The 18,001-nt window shown below is 38.7% G+C and overlaps 1 protein-coding gene across 1 annotated transcript; it reads left to right on the forward strand.

Annotated features, from left to right (window-relative positions):
* The first annotated feature begins 2,765 nt into the window (after nt 1-2,765).
* Nucleotides 2,766-8,309, forward strand: KRT24 (keratin 24). Its single transcript, XM_055315703.1, has 8 exons — nt 2,766-4,382; nt 5,187-5,269; nt 5,790-5,946; nt 6,214-6,375; nt 6,474-6,599; nt 6,945-7,162; nt 7,551-7,681; nt 8,066-8,309. Exons 1-8 carry the CDS (start codon nt 3,756-3,758, stop codon nt 8,167-8,169), a joined length of 1,608 nt encoding a protein of 535 aa, XP_055171678.1. The 5' UTR covers nt 2,766-3,755; the 3' UTR covers nt 8,170-8,309.
* The last annotated feature ends 9,692 nt before the right edge of the window (nt 8,310-18,001 follow it).

The following is an 18,001-nucleotide window of genomic DNA, read 5'->3' on the forward strand; positions in this document are numbered from 1 at the left end:
AGAATTTTTGATGGCTGGCTCTGGTTGGTTCTGTCAGTGGAGCCAGTGACTCTTGAGCTGGGGGTTGTGAGTTTGAGCCCCACATTAGATGGACAGTGATGTAGAGATTACTTAAAAAAATAAAATCTTAAAAAAAAAAGAAAAAAGATTCAACAGGAACAATATGCCACACCTTTCAGTGGTTGGTTTCCCTACCAACCTAAAAACATGCACTATATTGATCTGAATATTTAAAAAAGTAATAGCAATCCATCTGACAAAAAATGTCAATGGCTATTATCCGCAAATCATTCTGCACTCATTGCAGAAGTTTTATTCTATATTGAACCATAAGTTATATGATTATCTACAAGTAAAATAAACTGCTATCAAGAAGCTATTCAAAACAATATATAACTGAGGGCAGCATTTAACTGAGCCCGGATATTGGGAACAGGGGGAGTCACTCTCTTTCTTTTAAAGGATATTAGATTGAACAACTCCTGGATGCCAGGCTCTGAAACTGGCATTTCTGAACATTATGTTTCACTGGAACCTCACCAGATTCTTGAAGCTTTCAGTTTACAAGTGGAAGAAATGGCAAGAACTAATTTGTGAATTTTGGCTCACAAATTTATTATTTCAAATAAAGAGAGTGAGTATTAAGTTTGGAGGATGTCTTAAAACAATGGGGGCCAATATCTACTAAAGAATTCTAATACTTCAGGCAAGAACAGAATTGTATTTTTACATGCAATTAAAAACCTTCAATCTGCTAAACACTGATGTTCTAGAATTTGCAGATCGTAGAATTAGGATGAGTGTGTTTGATAGGTTTACCCATTTAAAAGGAAATGCACATAGACCCATAGAAAGAAAGCATTAAAAATGCATGTAAAGGAGTATTAATGAATAGACGAAAATCCTGTGGTTTACAACTACTTTTATTTATACACTGCCTCATTAGGCAAGGAATTTGAGGTAGTAATGGCCATTTTATTGGTTAAATGCCCTTCCCAGCAGTCCTCTCTGAATACAGAGTATCAGGGAAGCATCTTAAAACTTAATTTTGAAACTGAATTTAAAAAACGAAGAAATAGATGTCAGCATTAAAAATTATATCAAGAAGAAAGCTAATATATATATAATTATATATATATGTATATATGATACAAGATGGAATACCTCAGTTGTCACAAGCTTCTTCAGTGAACACTCAAACTTCCAGCTATCCCAAAACAGAAAATGAGTAAAGGTGCCAACGTGAAAAAGGTACAGCTCACATAACAACTAAAAATACAAATCCCAAACAAAATTTGAAGGCCAAAGATCCTGGTTTTCTTTGTTGTTGTTTTTTTTTTTTTTTTTTTTTCTCATTCTTTCCACTTAAAGCTCTTTCTACCCGGGCTCTGAAATTTCTTGGTTTCATTTGATTTCTTTCACTTAGCTCTGTTCCTTTCTCTAAACCTTCTTTTAGTCAAACATTTCATAAGTTTAAAAGGGAAGAGAAGCCCAATGATTGTTTCTCCTCTTCAGCATTTATATACCATTAATCAGTAGTGCTCAGGCTTCCCTGGTTTCCTACCTCTGGGGAGGGATGAGACAAGATGACCAACATACCTTAATGACTGATGCATTTTTACCTGCCTTAAAAGGGTGTGATGAAAATTACTCCCAGCTTAACAATTTAAGGTTTATAAAGCACCTTGTCCGGAGAGATGGCACCCTACATATGTTAACATACCACTACCATGAAAACAGGACAGGTAAAGGTAAAGGCTAATTCCTTTTAAAATTTTTTATTTATTATTTATCTGAGAGAGAGAGAGAGAGAGAGAGAGAGAGAGAGAATGTGCAGAAGCAAAGGGAAGGAGAGAAAGAAGCAGACACCCCACAGAGTAGAGAGCCCAACTTGGAGCTCCAGCCCAGGACCTGAGCCGAAGGCAGATAGATGCCCAAGCAACTGAGCCACCCAGGTGCCCCTAAAAGCTAATCCCTGAGGAGTTACACAGCAAAGGGAATTATCCCCTATTTAATAATGTGTCCTAATCAAAGGCAGTCCAAGGACAAATTAAGAGAACGTAGAACACTGGATGACAAATGATAGATGATAAAGATTAAAACACACACATAGTTTCTAACAGAGATTGCCAGGATAAAAGTTTTAAATAAGCAAAGCCACTACTTGAGCATAAAGCCAAAGGAGGCCAAGAAATATTTTTAGAAGCATCTAACTTTTTTTAAAAAGACATTCTTTAAAAATTGTGGTAAAAAGGACATAAAATAAAATTTACCATCTCATTTGTAAATGTATGTTCAATAGTGTTAAGTACATTCACATTGTTGTGAAACTAATCTCCAGAACTCTTTTCATCTTGCAAAACTGAAACTATATCCATTAAACAGTTCCCCATTTCCCCTCCACTCAGACACTGGCAACTATTCTATTTTCTGTTTCTGAAATCGACGACACCAGGTACCTCCTATAAGGTGAAGCATACAGGAGTTGTCTCAACAAAACAAAACAAAACCTTTTAAACCAAAGAAACTACTAGCAGAAGCCAACGGAAATAATCTAAAGTACAAAAGGACAGAAAAACAGGAAGCAGAAAGTGAACTGGGGAAGATTCTAGATTTTGGTATATATAAAATGATCCCAGTCATAACATTAGTTATCAGAAGTGGATACGTATCTCTTCTAAATATCTTTTCAACAAAAACAGAAAAAAAAAAAAAACATGGGCAGAAAGTAGACTGGGGAACTCCACATTATAGTATCTACAAAATGACTCCAGCAATAACATTGGTTAGCAGAAGTGGATTCAGATCTCCTTCTCCAGATACCTTTAAAACAAAGATGCAGTCAGCAACATCTCTTAGTTTCTTAAGATTTGATCTCAAAGAAGGAAGTTGGTATCACTATCTCAGGCTCAAATCCAATCAGAAAGAAAAAAAATAGTAATTCAATCAGAAAGAAAAGCATCTTTGTACCATCACACGGGTAACAATCAACTCCCATCTGACACTAAAGCAATCCACCTAAAAATGTTTCCAATCTCTCCAGGATAGTCCCTGCTCAAATAAACATGTTCCTGAGATCTAATAATACACATGTACACATGTATTATATTTAATTTTTTCTTATTTACAGTGAAAATACGAAGATCTCAGAATACAAAAAAAAAAAAACTTCAACACAAACATGCCCTTAGAAATATGCTGATTGAAATAATCATAGAAAAGAACAATTAAGTGAATCTAAAACTAATGCTGATGCTAAAGCTAATTTCAACTTTAAGAACATAATATGAACAAAAGTTACAAGTTTGATGGGAAATTTCCATTCTCATCATATTAAGTATTTTAATTGCATTTGCTAATCTGGGGATGTGTTCTTCAATTGGGAAATCATGAAGCAAAATGAATAGAATTACTCTTACGGAAAAGAATCATAAGTCATCAAAACCTCTGAAAGATTAAAACTGTAATTCTGGGGAAAAAAAAGTTTTTGCTTTACTCCACCTTATTTTTTTCTTGCTATAGTAAATGCCCCGAGGCTCTGACCTAGCTTCGGAAAAAGAGCCAGTAGAGTGGGTTCACAAAAAAGAAATTATCCAATTGCAGATTAGCAAAACTATCACAGGGATTAAGAAGTGACACAGAAAAGGAACACCCTAAAAGTCTGTATATAAGGGCCAAAACGGCAGCTTGCAAATACATTCTTCACTGTCACCTTTCCTATTCACCTGGACAAGCTAAACGTTTGCAGGAGTACCATGTCTTGCTCATCTCGTGTCTCCTCTTCCAGAGCTGGAGGCAGTGGCTTGGCCAGGGTGTCTGCTGGTGGGAGCAGCTTCACCAGTGGAAGCAGATGCGGTGTAGGGAGTGGTTCTACCCGGGGCTTCCGAGGAGGAACTGCCAGCTGTGGCCTCAGTGGGGGATCAAGCAGTGGCTTTGGAGGCAGCTTTGGAGGAGGTTTTGGTAGCTGCTCAGTTGGGGGTGGTTTGGGAGGAACTTCAGGCTCTGGGGCTGGCTTTGGTGGGGGTTCTGGCTTTGGAGGGGGTTCTGGCTTTGGTGGGGGTTCTGGCATTGGAGGGGGTTCTGGTTTTGGTGGTGGTGCTAGTGGAGGCTTCTACAGCTATGGTGGTGGTATGGGGGGTGGTATGGGAGGTGGTATTGGTGATGGGGGGCTTTTCTCTGGAGGTGAGAAGCAAACTATGCAGAACCTCAATGACCGCCTGGCCAGTTACCTAGACAAGGTCAGAGCCCTGGAGGAGGCCAACACTGATCTGGAGAACAAAATCAGGGAGTGGTATGACAAATTTGGGCCTGGGTCTGGAGATGGTGGATCTGGAAAAGACTACAGCAAATACTATCCAATAATTGAAGATCTCCGGAATCAGGTGAGACCCTGACCACTGCTGTGTTTCTACTATTTCTGTGTCTTTTGCTCTTATTCAGATTATATCCTGTAATGAAGATTTCAAGTCCAAGAATTATTCAAAGACATATTTGCTTGTTGCATATGCAAAAATTGGTACTTGGTGTGTTTTAACTATGACAGTATTGTATATGACATCCAACCACACTAATTATCTGTTTGCATCTCAAATTTGAGTATTTCTACATAAGAACAAAATGTATAGAATGCGAAGCAGCTATTTAACATGTACATATACAAATGGTGGCAATGAGTCAACACTAGCCTAATCTAATATTTTTGTGATTAATTCTGGCAGGTTGACATGTTTTAGTGTCTTGCTAGATTTAAATCATCTTTACAACTTTTTCCTCCTTGAAAATCTGGTGCAAATATTGTATGAGCATGCGGCAAAATCTGAAATGTTTATCCACTGTTGTATGGGAAGTATTTTTTTAAAGACTTTTTGAAGTAAAATTCACTTTTTGTTCTACTTTTGGAAAGAACTTCAGAATAACTGTTTCTCCAAAGCAGCAGAAATAAGCAGAGGGGCTGTGTTCTAATAAAACAATGTTCCATGCCTATTTTGGTACATGTGTAAACTGTTACCTTTTTACAGAAAATTGTCATCCAACTACACCAGATTATCAGTAAAGATGTCATTACTAAGCAAGTTTTCAAAACAATTTATTTACCTTTAAAAGCCAACTCGAAGGACATCTACCCTCACAGGTGGGCATGCCAACACAGGTAAAAAGCATCTGTGATTCTGTTATTGCCTTTCTAGATCATTACTGCCACTATTGAAAATGCTGGGATCGTTTTGCAGATCGACAATGCCAGATTGGCTGCTGATGACTTCAGACTCAAGTAAGAAAAGGGAAGACTTGCAAACAAATGTTATGGGGGAAAATAAAATGCAATCTGTCTGTTTCATTGATTCTAAATTTAAAGAAATATCTTTTAGGGCATCAAGGCCTAAACTGACAAACATTCTGAGAGTAAATTTTAAAGACCATCACTCCACTCCAATAAGGAACAAAAAAGAGGCAAATTAAAGATGAAATTTTTGTTACAAAAAAAATGGCCGTCAATAAATTAATATTCAGTTCATAATTTTCTTTCCAGGGGAAAAATTCCTAAGAGAAAACTTAGTAGCCTTCATTTATCAAATAGCTTGGGGTGGAGGGAGGCGGGTAGAGTGTGCCTGGTTGGCTCAGTCAAAGGGGCATGGGACTCTTTGATCATGGGGTTGTGAGTTTGAGCCCCGAGTTGGGTGTAGAGATTACTCAAATAATAAGCAAATAGCTCAGGGAAAAATCTTTTTCTTGAATATAAGAATGGATGTACTCTGAAATGCTCTATCCTGTCCTACTGCTGTCCTTTCCAGGTATGAGAATGAGCTGTATCTCCGGCAGGCCGTGGAGGCCGACATCAATGGCCTGCGGAAAGTTCTAGATGATCTGACCATGACGCGCTCAGACCTGGAGATGCAGATTGAGAGCCTCACCGAGGAGCTGGCCTACCTGAAGAAGAACCATGAGGAGGTAGGAACACGTTCCACATTATTAAACTACTCTGGCCTGCATATTTTCCCCCACATCCATTCTGTAAAAATAAACTAAGTTCTATCTAATGGATTTCCAACTCCTATGACCAAGGAAAAAATTAGTCATGAGCAAATTATATCTGAATTTGGTGGCAAGTGGGGGTAGCCTTTGGTGTCCTAGTTTCCATTTTTTGTTGGCTATGCACATTTTAAGAATCTCTGCTTTTCTGTTTTTATCATTGTGGTCTTTTTTCCTTCACACTAGGAAATGAAGAGTATGCAAGGAAGCTCCGGAGGGGACGTGACTGTGGAAATGAATGCTGCCCCGGGAACTGACCTGACCAAGTTACTGAATGACATGAGGGCACAGTATGAAGAGCTGGCTGAACAAAATCGCCGCGAGGCCGAGGAGCAGTTCAACAAACAGGTAGATTCTCACTGCTGGGTGCCTGAGCTGGCAGTCACGCACAAGCCACTTCATCTCATTTCTTCAGGCTGCAATGACTGCATTTTGTTTTTATCTAGAGTGCATCACTGCAAGCACAAATTTCTACTGATGCTGGGGCAGCCAGTTCTGCCAAGAATGAGATAACAGAACTGAAACGTACTCTGCAAGCCCTGGAAATTGAGCTTCAGTCCCAAATGGCCATGGTAAGTGCAAAGAGGTTGGCAAAATCTCCAACAGGGAGTTACGCGATACCATTTTCTTTCTTTGCCAAGATGTTCCACTTGGCACATAATAAAAGCAGCATTAGGAGAACTCGCTTGCGGTTGTAGAAAGCATAAAACATTCCAGTTAAAGATAATATACTTTCATAAAAGATTTAGCTTAAAGAAAAACAGTTATGCCCACAAAAATTGAGGAACCAATGACAGAACAACATAGGCTGCAACTTGAAAGTGTGAAAGTGTAGTTCTCTTAGCACATTATAAGATTTTGTGTTTTAAAAAAATTAATTTTTCACCATGAATTTTTTGATTTGCTTTTTCTCTTAGAAAAGTTCCCTGGAAGCAACTCTGGCTGACACAGAAGCTGGCTACATGGCTCAGCTGTCAGAAATCCAGATGCAGATCAGCAGCCTGGAGGAGCAGATCTGCCAGATTCGGGGCGAGACCGAATGCCAGAATGCGGAATATGAGCAACTGCTGGACATCAAGACCCGCCTAGAGATGGAGATTGAGACCTACCGCCGCCTGCTTGATGGAGAGGGATGGTAAATGAAAGTCATCAACCCACTCAATGCATTCCTTTGGTGTACTTATATTTTGAAACCAGAAAGGGGTTTGGGGGCTGGACTTGGTTTAAAAAGTCACAGTGGGGCACCCAGTGGCTCAGTTGGTTAAGCATCTGACTCTTGCTCTCAGCTCAGGTCTTGATCTCAGGGTCATGAATTCAAGCCGTGTTGGGCTCCATGCCCAACTTTAATAATAATAATAATAATAATAATAATAATAAAAAGTCACAAAGACAATCTAATCAAAAGACATTTACCTTTATCATGGAGAGCTCCCCCACCTCCCCCACCCCCCCACACCCCCCTGCATGGAGGGTTTCTCCCACCTTTGCAAACTACAAAGGAAAACAATTCTTTTTTCCTCTAGTGGTTCTGGTTTTGGAGGATCTGATTTTAGAAACTCTGGATCCAGAAATACAGGATCCAGAAACATGGGATCTAGGGATATGTCCATGTCTGGTGACTCAAGATCCGGAAGCTGTTCTGTCCAAGGAAGAGGTAAACATTATTTAATGTTCATGATCATTTTATAATTTAAAAGTAAAGGCAAACTGTGCTTGTCTTATAAAAAGTATATACTGGGAATCCCTGGGTGGCTCAGTGGTTTAGCGCCTGCCTTCGGCCCAGGGCGTGATCCTAGAGACCCAGGATTGAGTCCCACATCAGGCTCCCTGCATGGAGCCTGCTTCTCCCTCTGCCTCTGTGTGTGTGTGTGTGTGTGTGTGTGTGTGTCTTTCATGAATAAATTTTTTTAAAAGTATATACTATTGTTTACAAAATCTTAACCCAGAGAGAACATACTTAAAGAATGCACTTGAATTTCTCTTGATCTGGGCTTCTGTGATTGTTTCCAGACTGACATCGTAATTCTGTGATTTTCAGATCCAAACAAGACAAGAGTAACGAAGACCATCGTGGAGGAGGTAGTGGACGGCAAAGTCATCTCATCTCAAGTCAGCAATGTGTCTGAGGTGAAAGTTAAATAAGCAATTTCCAGATCAGCAAGAGTGTCTTTCAGAGAAAAACCAGAAGGACACAAATGAAGAAATCATATCAATCTCACCATCTTTCTGGATAACATCAGGGAAAAGTTTCCATCCAGAAGTAGATAACCAAGCAATTTTTCTGCATCCTCTTCTTTTTTCTTACTAGAATGCTCTTGAAAAAGTTGAAATGACAATTTTGCTCTAATTGTTTTTCATGCTTCAATAAACTTACTTTTGCAAGTTAACTAAATGTTTCCTGAATTTTTTAAAGAAATTCAATATTTTACCTAGAAATAAAGCTACCAGTCACGATACCTTGCTTCATTGTTATGTTACTCATATTGATTATTTATATAGTGCCCTAGCCATTTGATATGTGGAGATTTCTAGCAACATCCCAGTGGAACTCAGTGATAGCTGAAATTAGACCTTAGCGTCCCTAAAAAAGTCATGGGAAATAAGATGGGATATGTGATATGGTGTCAAATTTCTGAAAACCTTGGAAGCCCCAAAGAGAAAAGATCTCAGACACTCGTACCCTTACAAAATCTAGCCACAACTCTAGTCAAGAAATGTCACTTAGCCAATCTGGCGTTTCCTTTTCCCACTCTCCATTGCTGAAGTTCTTACTCCCTGAGTGGTCCACATGGCTTCATCTTGTCTTGCTTGGGATAATGAAGACTATTAAAGTAGGGTAGGAAGTGGTGCAGGGTCAGTCCCAGAAAGAACCAGACACAGGACAAAGCCAAACAGAGTAAGGACTTTCCCACTCAAGGAATTTAATAGGACCAGATCACAAATTAGAGAACTGATGCCACAAACCAGCCCTCAAGAAACTTGAGGGCTTGAGACTTGGCACAAAAAATCCAAATTTGAAATTACAAAGGATAAACCTGAACATAATTTATACAAATTATACCTTCAAATATAAAACCAGTAAGAGCTGTATGAGAGTATCAAACTTTGATAATCAAAAACAACCCAAAAATGTAGCTTCTCATTTGTGAGGCATATTGAATTAAAACATAAAAATGAACTTGGGGGCACACTGAGACTTTTGCTTAAATAGATAACCACAGAACACAGTTAATAGCTAAGCACAAAACCACTATTCAAAAGCAACGTTGTCTTAAGTCAAACATATGTTTCCCATCATGCCATTACAGTAAGTTAAGCCTTGGATATTTTTCCTCTACTAAAAAGTTCAGAAATATGAACCAGCTGATCTAGCCTGGAGTATTGGTGGGAGGACAGAAATGGAAACCAGTTGTGTGCAGGATCCAGTTCCTTGGGTCATCGCAGCCACATCGATGAAGCCTCTCTCCATGAGTCTTCCCAGATACAATCTTCTAGTCCTGTATCACCTAGTACCTACATTGATGGCTAGTATTATCCTCCTGTCAAAGCAACAATATGCAACTACTCTGAAAATCATCTTTAGTTGAAAACCCTCATTGTGTGTTTCCTTGGAATGTGTTAAGATGCTACATTTGTACTAAATGATCATTTATAGAAAAGGCCAGAACATACTGAGATGAAGTAGGGTATGTTTCAAGCATTTCAATTTTTAAAACTGAAATTACTGAATGATTTGGGTTTTCTTTTCTTTTTTTTTTTTTTAGGATTTTATTTATTTATTTGACAGAGAGAGAGAGAGCACAAGTAGGCAGAGCAGCAGACAGAGAGAGAGGGAGAGAGCTCTCTCAGCAGAGAACCCAAATTGGGGCTCAATCCCAGGACTCTGGGATCATGACCTGAGCCAAAGGCAGCCTCTTAACCAATTGAGCCACGCAGGTGCCCCTACTGAACCATTTTGGATCATGAAATTCACTGAGAATACTGAGTAAAAAGTTAAGGATAGTATTTTCACACCTTGTGACCTGCTCTAAAATTACTTCAAAACCACTTGACATAAAACTGCATATGCTTTATTCTGGAACTCTAAAGTTCAGCAATCCATCAACTTTAACATAAGAGTGGACTTACTCATGAGAAGGAAGAGCCAGTGCTTGTTGACTTTTCAACCAGAGATTCGTATGGATATTCCTGTCATACTGAACTCAAGGGACAATGGACAAGAACGGACATGGTATCTGTCCTCACAAAGATTAGAAGCAAGAAATAGGGTTTGTAGTAGGCAGAGAAGAGGAAAAAGCCAAAGGATTTAAGGCTCCATGGAAAGTAGCCTAAACTTGCTTAATGACTTCATGGAATTAGACTCTGTTCAAAAGACCTACAAGAGAGGACAAACTGATGAATATAAATCGCTCAGAATGTAGTTCAAGTAATATTTTCCAAGTAACCTCCTCAATTAACAAAATACCACTGCATGTAATACACTTTAAAAAATTATCGGTGGCTCATATGGGACACTTGAAAAATATTGGTCAAGCCCTTTTGAAAACAATTTACTCATTTGTAATATCAGTGACAATATGAAATGGTAAGGTAGACAAGAGCAAACACTGAGATAACACTCCAACCAATTTTTTATACTAACACTTAAATGGCATATAGAGGACAAGCCCAGAATGTATCACTGATGTACCATGTGTAAAGTACATTGGTTCCTGTGGAGTGGGGCTGGAGCAGGGGAGTGTTTATTTTATTAACTGAATCATAAGGAACCTGAAAGCTCATTAAAACTGCAATAGGACTGCATCATGCGGCTCCAGCTTGCTTCTTACTGACACTAGAGCTGGGTAGTGTTTCACAATATCACAACCTCTGTCAACTCATTCTAACACCTTAACCTTAGAAACATGCACTGTCTTTAGCTTTATTCACTGCTTGCAGCAAGCTGTAAAATAAATTACTTCAAATGATTTTATATTAGTTTGCCTAAGACCAAGAAGTCAGATTTTTAAAGCTCCATGATGATTTTTATGCAAACAATGGCTTTGTGGCACCATTTCAAGATAAGGTAATTGTGCTTTCCCCACTGAATTTTCCACATCCAAAAGTTTCCAGGAAGATCCAATATTAATGCTTGTGATTTCTATGGCAATAATAACATAAAAATCACGATTTTTTCAAACTTTTATTTTTAAGATTTTATTTTTAAGTAATCGCTACACCTAATGTGAGACTTGAACCTACATCCCCGAGATCAAGTGCCACATGTGCTACCAACTCAGTCAGCCAGGCACCCCCACAGAGTTTTAAAAAGTTGACTGGTGGGGCACCTGAGTGGTGGAGTTGGTTGGGACCCGACTCTTGCTTTTGGCTGGGGTCAAGTTCTCCTGGTTGTGAGATCAAGTCCTGAGTTGGGCTCCGTGCTCACTATGGGTTCACTTGAAATTCTCTCTCCTTTTCCCTCTGCTCCTTCTGCTTGTGTGCTCACTCTCACCCTCTCTCTCTCTTCCTCTCTCTCATTTATTTATTCAATAAATGAATAAATCTTAATAATAATAATAATAATAATAATTTAAAAAGTTGACTGGTGACTTTTATTCCAATCTCCTACCCAGAATAGAAATCTTTCCTACAAGATTATTCAAGGCCTCCAGTCTCTGGCTAAAGGTGTCCAGAGCTGCAAAGTTCACAACTTGGTAAGACAGATCATTTGATTAAGAACAGGTGTAAAGTTAAAAGTGGTTTTCTTATATGGAGCCAGATCTGTCTCCCTGTGTAACTTTCAACAATTTGATCCTTTGGAGCTATTTTTAAATGGCCAATGTGTCTTTTCTTTTCTAAACAAAAATCCCAATTTCTTTACCCGTGCCTCATCTGACATTGTTTCCATATTCTCCATTAACAGGACCATACGTGTTGGATATTACAGACATATTTGCAATTAAATAGTCCTATTAAACTATGGCACCCAGAATAAACAGAAAGATCAAGAGCAGTGGGAGAATAGCCTCTGGGCTTTATAAATCTTTTGAGATAGTCTAACTTCTGCGGCCACAGCATAGTCACAGCTATTGAGCTGGAACGTTTACAGAAAAACTTTATCTTTCACCTGATGTTTTATTCCCCCTTTCTTTTTTAACTCTTGGAACATCCTTCTTTTAATTCTATTTACTTTACAAAATCTTAACCAATTTAGGGTCATCATTTTACCCTGAAAGTTTTTTAAATATATTTTGATTCTCTCATTCAACATATTAAATATGTTTGTATCTTCTAGAAAAAAAATGCAACAAAACCTAAAATGCAAGCAGTATCACACCAAAATCCCCCACCTGCCAATAACAAATATCAGCTTGACATAAATGTTTACTAAGTAAGCCATTTGAATGTTTTATTCTGTGTTAAATAGTTTCAATGTTAACAAAAGTTTTAAGAAATGTTCACTTGGTGAGTAGAGTGAAGACATACGAACAGGTTCAGAGTCCCCTTCAGTAGAATGAAGCAAAGGCCATGCAGGGAAAGAACATCAAGTGACATGCAATTTATTTACCATAATATGTCATCTCTCTAGTGTGATGGCTTTAATTAAAGATGATGGATGATAGATGATGATGATGATAGATAGATAGATAGATAGATAGATAGATAGATAGATAGATGATAGATTTATTTCACTGCCTCTGACAGCACACATAATAAAGAAGAATGTGTTTTGTAATATGGAAATCACGGGGGGAGTTCCCATTATAAAAAGGCATCTGGAGAGAAGAAGTAGGGTATGTTATGGTTATAATATTTCCAAATTTAAGTAATCTGCTGCAATTCAAAATCTGCATATGTTGAATTTCCTTGCAGAAGGAGCAAGGGGCACATGCCACAGCAGGGGCTTACAAGAACCCGGAGAAACTTAAAAGTCTGCTATTTAATAGTAAATCAAAACATTATAGTGTATCTTTCTCCTTTTCTCTTTAACTTTCTTAGAGGTCCTAACCTTTCATAAAAATAAGAATATACAGTTAGATGTTATTAATCAATTCAAAAGCCCAATGCAGGCTTTGAGAAAAATTTAAAAATTAAAATTTGCAGTTGACAAAAGCAAGAAAAAAGAAACAGCAGAATATTAAAAGGAATCAGACCATTTTTTCTTCCTACATTTTATTCTTATTTAAGACAGGATATATAATGTAAGGATCTACCACTCTCTGTTACTTCATCAGAAATCCCTAAAGCTGGTTTCAGATAGCTGAAGAGATGGCATGTTTATCACATAATTCCAAAGGAAAATAAATTGTTTGAAGCACAGTCATAAAAATGCATGAGGACAGAAATTTTATATTTTCGCATAAGTGAAAGTACAAGTGTAAGTAGGCTGATAGCCTGCAAATGTTACTTGCTTCACATCTCCAGTGAGAGATGAGAAGTACCCGAAGGCGTTTTCTGTGCTTTAAAATAAATAAGACACTCTATGGTGTTTAACAATAATAAAACAAGGATTTAGTATTACAGAAGCCATTGAAAATCCTTCAGGTGATAATACCAGAGAGAAAACACTCACTTTATCAGCTAGAAAAAGAAGTACTAACATAACTCCCTAACACTCTCAAAGGTTGAGCTTTGCAGGTTTGAAACCCTTCCATCCTGTCCTATTTTGCCCAAAAATCTAGTCTATGGCAACAAGATTCTGACCTCGGGAAAGGAAGAATCATAGCAGGGGACGGTTGGGGGGGGGCGGGGGTGAAGTGGCTCAAGTGGCTCCTCAGGTGGAGCTTTTTGCACCAACTTTGGGAGTGCCAGCCAGGGAGGAGGTGAGAGTGGGTTGCTCTCTGATAATAAGAGGGATACGATGTGAAACCCGATGATCCTCTCACAGTCAGCCTGGACAAGATGGTGCCCTAGAGCAGGCAAGCCTTTTCGCTTGAATATAAAAATCAAAGCACGGTATAAGAAATTTGGTCCTAGAGCAATGATCAAGAAGTAAAACAGAACTAAAGAAGTATCACCAAATAATTGAGGAAGTTAAAAACAAGGTAAGAAATTTTGCTACTGCTGGACAACAGGACACAAAAAGTGACCAAACATGAAAAGATGGAGATCCTCTTACACCATTACCTATACTTTCCTCAACTTAACTAGATTAAGGAGTATAACAAGCAACAGAATATCCTTCCTAGATGTGTTCAATTTTTTGTTCTAATTTGCTTACTTTTGTGTAGTTCATTTTCTGGAAGGAATTATAGAAATGTTTCGAAAATACTTAAACAAAATTAAACTAAGTTGCCTGCAGTTGTATCCTCAAAAGAAGAGATAGGTGCTATAAAGATACATATTTAGACAACTATTTAACCTATTTGTCCTTAAAGAAATATATATATATAAAATTTCTGTGAAGACACTGAAGCGGGCATTACTAAATACCAGTGTGCAGAAGTTCAGAATGTGAGTGCATTATGTCCTACTTTTCCGTATATCAAATGCAGCCATTAACAGCACCAGCTTCATGCTCCAGACTGACAGTGTAAAATTAGCAGCTGAAGACTTCAGACAGAAGTAAGGTGTAGTTACCTTCAGTAGCACAGGGAAAAACAAGCTATAGAGAGAAGCAGTAGGGGGAGCCATGCTTATTTTTATACTAGAATCACAAGTTACAAAAAGAGGACTGTTCTTTTTAGAAATAAATGAAATCCTACGAATGGAAAAATATTTTAGCTGAATACACTATAGAAGGCCATTATTTACAAAAATGTTATGGTGCTTCTGTGTTCAAACAAAGAATCATCACCTAGTTTATAATAAGTTTTATGAATTAGGTATGTTTTAAGTGAGGCCCCTAAAAAGTACCATTATGTGCTTCTGAGTCTTTAATTTTAACTCCCTTCTTTACACGTGTGTACAAGGCCCTCTCAAACAAGAGGGACATCATGTGGCAACTGTGTCCTAAGAAATAAAAATGTCCTAAAAAATAAAATAAAATAAAATAAAATAAAATAAAAAAATAAAAACTGTGTCCTAAGAAATAAAAATGCTAGAGGGTTCTTCCTCAAAGCTTTTAGCTTTTTTTTTTTAAGATTTATTTATTTATTCATGAGAGACACAGAGAGAGAGAGTCAGAGACATAGCCAGAGGGAGAAGCAGGCTCCATGCAGAAAGCCCGATGTGGGACTCCATCCCCAGACTCCACACTCAACCACTGAGCCACCCAGGCATCCCACTTTTAGCGTTTTAAAGGCAGTGCCAGGGTACCCCCTCCTCCCAAACTGTGAAATGTGAATAGCAGATTACATTTACCACAAATATTAAACTGAAGCTTAGCATTTCTGGAACATTCCTTTAAAAGATTGTCCAGAATAGAGTAGTAGCACAAACCTAATAACCACTGAAAGCCTTTGAAACTTTTTTCAGATTTGGGTCTGAACAGGCCCCCTGCCAGAATGTGGAGGCTGACAGCCACGGCCTGCGCGGAGTCCAGGATGACCTCACTTTTTCCAGCACGGATCTGGAAATGCAGATTGAAACCTGGCAGAGGAGTTAGCTGATCTCATGAAGAACCATGAAGATGTGTATGTCCACAGGCTCAAGTGTAAGTTGTCTCTTTCTTACTTCTTGTCTTCAATTCCAGTCTAATGTGAGGTTAAGAAAAATTCTAATGAATGAAGTGAATTCTAGTGCCATTGTGGTTGAAGCCCTTGATAATTGTTTCTCATTCAGGAAATTAAAAGGCCCACCAGAAATTGCAGGCTCTGACAGTTGTGTGGTCATCATTCTGGAGCTAATCTAGCCGAGCTCTGCAGCGACATGAGAGCTCACCACGGAGCCCCCACTGAACAGAATTACTAGGATGCTAAAATTAGATTCAGCAACAAGGTAAACTAAAAACACAGTCAAGGTCACAAAATTAGGGCGACTTCTCTTCCCTGATAAATGACTCTGTTTTACAATGGTATTTCAGAGCAGAGTGCTACTTCAGCAGATTGCACCCAATTCTGCTAAGATTCAGATGAATGAGCTAAAGGGAACTATTCAGGCCATGCAGCTAGAACTACAGTCTGCAGGAGCCCTGGTACTTAACGACTTCCTCCTGGGTGAATATGCCAAAAACCAATTTGTCCTCGCAGGTAATTTCATGACTTCACCTCAGTAATGTGTTTCCAAAATATGATATTCTCTAATGAAATTTATTTTTAAAAGCTCTTAAAATTTTAAAATCTTTGGCTTCTTAATTACTAACTCAGACAGGAGAGTGTTCATTTAATATATGAAAAATATCTAGAAGCAAAATTAACTGCACCTATCATCCCCTATTTTGAAAATACTCCAGCCTCTGAATCAGCTAAGTACACCGCAAATGTCAACATGAGCTCACTGTTAGAGAAACACTGGGGTGGCTCATTTCCAGAATGAGATCACTTTGTTTCTATCTCCAGGTAGGTGGTAAGGCGGGACTCCTGTATGAAAGCTTAAGAGAATTAATCTATGTAAAATGTCTTCATGAAGATCCAGCAAGGATTTCCTTCAATATCAAGCAGTAGATATGTTGTGCCTTAACTAAGATTTTATACATTTAAACTTGAATAACAATGTTTTCCCTTTAAAATCAATTTTCCAGGGCACCTGGGTGGCTGAGTCAGTTGGCTCAGATCATGAGCCCGGAGTCCTGGGATCGAGCCCTATGTCAGGCTCCCTGCTCAGCAGAGAGTCTGTTTCTCCCTCTCACTCTGCCTCTTTGCCTGCTTGTGCTTTCTCTCTCAAATAAATAAACAAAATCTTTTCTAAATAAGTAAATAAATTTTTACTTGTACTCCCAAAAGACAAGATTTTTTGTGATAAGCATGTATCAAATACCTGATGTTTCAGAAGCTATGAATTAGGAAACAGGGTACCAGTTGCATTTCTGTCTTCTGGGAAGCACACTCTAACCACAGGGAAGCTTTTATAAAACTAATAATGCATTAGCCAGTTGCTATATTTTGCATTAGCCTGGTAGACCTGAGCCCCAGTCCCACATTGTCTCTAAATTCAGAGTGTGGGATCCCTGGGTGGCACAGCGGTTTGGCGCCTGCCCTTGGCCCAGGGCGCGATTCTAGAGACCCGGGATCGAATCCCACATCGGGCTCCCGGTGCATGGAGCCTGCTTCTCCCTCTGCCTGTGTCTCTGCCTCTCTCTCTCTCTCTCTCTCTCTCTCTCTCTCTCAATGTGTGTGACTATCATAAATAAATTAAAAACAAATTTAAACTCAGAGTGTGATGTTAGATAAATCACCCTTCCAAAGGAATCCATCTCTAGACCCCATTTTTCCTTTATCTATAAAACAGGGGAGTTAGTAATCTATAAGGTACTTTCCAATTCTAAAATCTATGACTCTATGCAACTAAATTTTTAAAACAATCAAAAAATATCAAGGTGGTGAAATGAATGTTATAGTGAATTAAAATTAGGTCCGATTTGCCCTAATTCAAGGAGTTTGCTGAAACTTTTGTAATACATAATATCCCATGTCAGGTTCTAAGGTAGGCTGTATCAACCTTAACACCCAAGTCACTTGAGGTTGGATCATTCTTGGGAAGGGAGTAGCTGTTCTGTACAACATTATCAATTGTAGCAGCATCCATAGGTTTTATCCACTAGATCCAGCAGCATCCCCCACCACCCTTTGGGACAATCAGAATGTCTCCAAATGTTGCCATATGCCCAGAAGAGGAGCAAAGACATCCCTGTTGAGAATCAGTGCTCTCCATGTGTAAGCAGCATTTTCATACTCCACGAAAGCAAGCTCACCACGGTTTGAAATGCTTGGCTTGGTACAAAACACACAGGGTGAAGTAACTTCCTTCCCTCAAATCTGAAAACTTCACCCCCTTGGGGCCCTTGCGTGGCACAGTTGATTAAGTGTCTGACTCTTGGTTTCTGCTCAGGTCATGATCTCAGAGTCTTGAGAATGAGCCCTGAGAGGAGTCTGCTGAGGTTTCTCTGTCTTCCTCT

Source organism: Nyctereutes procyonoides, unplaced genomic scaffold (assembly GCF_905146905.1).
Source record: "Nyctereutes procyonoides isolate TBG_1078 unplaced genomic scaffold, NYPRO_anot_genome, whole genome shotgun sequence".
NCBI lineage: Eukaryota > Metazoa > Chordata > Mammalia > Carnivora > Canidae > Nyctereutes > Nyctereutes procyonoides.